Raw genomic sequence first — 4984 nt, 5'->3', positions numbered from 1 at the left:
ATATATATTTAAGTTACTGATTAATAAGGAAAGAAGTAATAAAAATTCAGTGTAAAAAATTAGTGAGGCTTTTATTAAAGTAGAGAATAAATTAAGAAACACAGATAGGTACAATTTACATACAGAATCGTATTTAGTATTAATCAATGGTCCTAAACTCAACATGAGTTTCGTCGTTCTCCTATTTTCTACCTACCCCTTTGTGAAAAGGGACGTGGTAGGGGAAGTGCTTATACATTTTATTGCCTTCCTGAAGTTCATGTAAAGAGTGATGATCAATGCCAGTATTAAGTCCGTATGCCTTCTGGTCTCCTCCGAATTTCGACGATCCAAATTGACCCTGTTCAGCTTTGTCCTTATTGAGTAGTTCTTCTTTTTTGTAATTAGCTTGATGCCCTTTCTCGCCAGAATTGAACACGCCATTGTCGTGACCCCCTTTGAAAGCAGCTCCAGCATTCTCACCGAAGGCGCCCTTTTCGTTCTTGTGGAAGTAGTCGGATCCTTCATCGTGTTCTTCGTCATAAAACTCTTCTGTCTTACCTGACTCATCTTTGTGATGAGTGGTTTTGAATCCTTTGATTTTGTGACCCTTTTTGTGACCTGCTTTGCCCGACTTTTCTCCAGCGTTCTTACCTATTATTTTATTATAAAACAAGAATGAGTGATTGTCAGTTTGCACTTTGGCATTGTGTTATAGTTACCTTCTTGATTAAAAGCTTTTCCGCCGTAGTACTGTTTTCCGTCTTCAATGGCTTTCTTTTCTCCTGCTTTTTGTTTTTCGTATCCATCAGCCAACTGCGCATTATTCACGAATACCTTTCCCTTGTTGTAGCCTCCTTGGCCTGCTTTGAACTCTTGACCGACCTGGCCTCCAGCCTTTTCGAATGTTCCTCCTCCAGCCTTTTTTCCTTCATCTACGAAGGCTTTTTTGTCTATGACTTCTCCACCAAATCCACCCATGAATCCTCCGCCTCCCATTAGACCAGGATAACCGATACCAATACCACCCCCTCCCATTCCAATTCCTCCTCCACCCATACCTACGCCACCCATTCCAATTCCTCCAGCACCACCCATTCCAATACCTCCTGCACCACCCATTCCAATGCCACCAGCGCCCCCCATAAATGCACCAGGGTAATAACCTCCACCAAATCCTGCACCTCCCATTCCTCCTGTGTTCATGTATGCAAGGGAGGCTTCTGGATGTAATTCTTCGTTTGGAATGTATCCCTCTGCTACCTCGTATTCACTAACAGGTGCTTTGGATTCAGCTGTTTTCATCAAGTCAGCTTGCTGATACCTGAATCTGTACATGTTTTCTTGGTCGTCATTTGTACCACTGGCCGTCGTGAAAGCCAACAGGTAGAATGTTGTGAGGGTAAGAATATGACGTAACATTTTGAGATGTTGATTTTCAATGAGCACAATAGCAGAGAACGATCCGAACTGAGGTGTAAAAGCAGGGTGAATGTATTTATACGCGGTTTGCAATTTTTTGTTGGTTTAAGTAAATAGTAATGCGATGGGGAAATAGTTGGAAGACTGACCTTAAAGACAGGTGAATTGATGGTGTATTGTTGATTAGTCAGCCTTGGCTCGGTTGGCTGGCTTAATCCGGAAGCACAGATAAATTCTGTTAGAAAATTAAAGGCGTTTATTAGGTTAAACTTTAGATTCGCGTTGTTGTCCTCAACATATTTGAGAATAATTACGCGCGTTTTCTTCCATCACAATGAAATTAAGGAGAATTAACGCCAATTTAAAAAATTGAATTACTTTCAAATTGCATTTCGGAAACATTGTCTTCCTTCAATCTCTTCGACTTCCATATCCAGAAAAAGAAATATAGCCAGTAACTCTTTAAACCAAATAAACTTTTTGGGATAAATGTTTAAATAGTAGATAAAGTAAAAATAATTTGAAATTTTACATTAGTCTACATGATAACAATAAATGATAAGAAGCAGTTTTTGAAATGATCCATCATTTAAACGGCTTTTGTTAATTAAAACAGTGGATTATTATATCAATTCCTTGTTATTAAATCAAAAACTTTTTACTTTCAAAAGTGATTGTTTCAAACAATTGTGGTTTTCGAATTATGCCTGGTTCTTTTATTTTATTAATACTTTTACTTGTAGTAATTAATTGATTCTTTTGACATTGGAATAATATGAATCTCTAGAAATTTGATCCAAATTATGTAACAAACAAAGCTCAAAAACTATAAAACTTAAAACCTTCCCTCTAGTTGTTATGTAATGTTTCTGTAAAGTTTTAGAGAATTTTCAATTATTTTAAATGTACAATGAGAACGTGTATATTTCTAGAAATGCTTTTGAGATAAATTGAAAAGCTATTTTAAGTTCTTAATAATTAACTCACTTCAGATATGTGACAAGACCAGAAAAATAAAACAAAATACGTGTTGGAAAATTTTTATCGTAATGTGAATGTAAATTTGTTTATGATAATAAAAAGCGTTGTTTATTTTTAGCATTTAATTCGAATTAATAATACTGGAATATCAATTTTCCAAAGTAATCATTTTAATTAAAATTCCATTTCCTTTCTTACAAAATCAACACTTTCAATTGCAAAAAGGTCTAGACTAATTTGTGATACTGTCCTTTGTCAGAACTATTTCATTGTCTTTAACTGTACGGAGTTATGAATGAATTCTGAACATTGAATCAGACTTGCGTATAAAAAGCGTCTTTCTCTTGGAGTTTCCGGAATATTTCAATTGAAGCATAAAACGAAGGCCGCCATTAATTTAATGAATTAAACATAAGCAAATTTTAGTCTATATTGAAAATAAACTTACATAATACGTATTATTATTATTGTAAACAATATGCGGTAGTAAACACTAAAATATTGAAACAAATTCTATGACAGTTTTATTTAAATACAATTTTATTAAAAATATTTAACGTAAAGATTTCATCTTACTGTATCATCATCAGGAGCAACAAAATTTAGAAAGGACTTTATTTATTTGCGGTGATGTTCATGAAACACATTCAGAATTTATAAACCGTAAAGGAAAGTAAAATAAAATAATATTCGCATGATTTCTTTGTCAGGAACTTGAGAAGACATCCTGATACATGACGATGAACTCCAACTTCATCATCATCATAAGGTCGTCAGTCCTAAGACTGGTTGGACACGTACCTCCACTCTTTCCTATCCTGAGCTAAACTTCGCATTTCCCTAAAACTAGAACAGCCCACATCCTTAACTATTTGCGAAGAGTAATCTAATCTAGGGCTACCTCTACCCCTCCTAACTCCTGTTTCTGCTTCTAATATGTCTCCGACTAGACCTTCATGCCTGGGAAGGTGTCCTACCAACCTATCTCGTCTATTTTTTATTGACTTCCATAGAGTCCTCTGTTCTCCTATTCTTTCCAATACCTTTTCATTTCTAACCTTTTTTACCCACGATATCCTCATTATCCGCCTATAACACCACATTTCAAACGCTTCTAACCTTTTCTTTTCGGTCGCGCCTACTGTCCATGTTTCGCACCCGTACAACGCCGTGCTCCAACTTAACTACAAGTTTTTTAAAATTTGTGTGCTCATCATAAGTCTTTAGTTTGAGGACTAGTACGACAGGCATCTCCACGTCTTCCTATCTTGAGTCAATCTTCGCATTTCTAGGATCTAGATCTACATTTGCCTTTCTGAACTCTAGCCCTTCACGTCTGGATAGGTGTCCTATCGAATTACTATTTTAAAAGACATCTAGGGTTTTATAGATTTTAGCAAATTTACAATGTTATTAATTATTATAATTATTAGAGAAATTTAAGGTATTAATGAAAGAAATTTTCTGTTATTACTTGTTCGAAATTCCACATCAAACAGCGCGTTTACTAAATTCTTCTAGTTTATCTCACAAGAGTAGTTACGATTTTTTAATTATCTCAAAGTTTTCCAATATATTTATTATGGTTAGGGTGAATTTCCAATTATTATAATAACAAAACTATTTCATAACAAAGACCTAAAAGAAACCAATACCATTCTTCATGATTTAAACAATCATTTAAATTATTTATAGGAACTGTCTGAAGGTACGCATAATTCTGTCAGTTTTCCACCGTTTCATTTTCCGTATGTGCAATTGGGCTTTCCCTTGCGAACAAGGATTTAAAGAGTGCTCCGGCCTTCCAACTGCGGTCGATACTCCACTAACCAACAAGTCGCGCCCTTAACATTTTGTGTAGTTTACTCTTGGTGGCTGCAGCGGTGCTTTTACGTTTTCGGTTTTTGTACTCGTATCAGTCCTACAATGATGGATCACAATTGGTCAGAAGAAGAACTTGACGAGTAAGTATCATTAAAATCACATTCTAATGTTCCAGCAGAACATTCTTTTCTTATTTTTGGCAATGTGTCTGGATTATCTTCTGCAGCACACATCATCATATATATATGTAGATAGCTACGAACATAAAGTTCAAAACCTTCGGGGAAAATAAAACTTTTTGGCAGACTGAGTCATGTTTAAAGAAGTTTATGTATAAATATATTCACAGATTAATTATATCAAAAGAAATTTTATTTAAGTGTAGGTGTACTTGAGGACTCCAATTTTCTTAAAAACGTAAAAGAAGAAGGATCTAATTTGTTGCTTATGAAGTGGAAAAAATGCGTAAAATAAGACGTTTACAGGCCAAGAATTATATACATAAAAAAAATGTAAAAATAAATGAAATATATAGATGTTATTAGGAATAAACAAATTAAATAATCAAATTAAAAAATCTTAAATAAACCTCTAGTTTAAAGAAAACAATAAAATCAATTCTGCTCTTTTATAACCTGTGCTAAATAATTAAATATTTCGCTGTTGGATGCTTAGCAGTCTTTTTAAACTTGTAAATTAAACAACTTTTGTAGATATTACGAATAATTATCTTAAATAGCATGTTTGCAATAAACAAAAGGCTTGTATATCCACTTTT

At 34.3% G+C, this 4984-nt stretch overlaps 1 protein-coding gene across 2 annotated transcripts; it reads right to left on the bottom strand.

Annotated features, from left to right (window-relative positions):
• Positions 1 to 81: 81 nt before the first annotated feature.
• On the bottom strand, positions 82 to 2424 carry LOC108743181 (glycine-rich cell wall structural protein 1.8-like). 2 transcript variants are annotated; one of them, XM_018478652.2, is made up of 4 exons: positions 1716 to 1805; positions 1551 to 1636; positions 702 to 1449; positions 82 to 633 (listed from the first exon to the last, which is right to left on the bottom strand). In XM_018478652.2, the coding sequence occupies exons 1-4, from the start codon at positions 1801 to 1803 to the stop codon at positions 182 to 184; spliced, it is 1374 nt and encodes a 457-aa protein (XP_018334154.1). In that variant the 5' UTR covers positions 1804 to 1805; the 3' UTR covers positions 82 to 181. The 2 variants fall into 2 exon arrangements, with proteins under 2 accessions (XP_018334154.1, XP_018334165.1); XM_018478663.2 differs by lacking the exon at positions 1716 to 1805 and adding an exon at positions 2389 to 2424 and having other exon boundaries at positions 702 to 1636.
• Between the last annotated feature and the right edge of the window lie 2560 nt (positions 2425 to 4984).

The sequence above is a fragment of the Agrilus planipennis genome, unplaced genomic scaffold (genome assembly GCF_000699045.2).
Source record: "Agrilus planipennis isolate EAB-ADULT unplaced genomic scaffold, Apla_2.0 scaffold19, whole genome shotgun sequence".
NCBI lineage: Eukaryota > Metazoa > Arthropoda > Insecta > Coleoptera > Buprestidae > Agrilus > Agrilus planipennis.
Note: the sequence above shows the minus strand (reverse complement) of the source record. Positions and strands in the feature narration are given on the sequence as shown.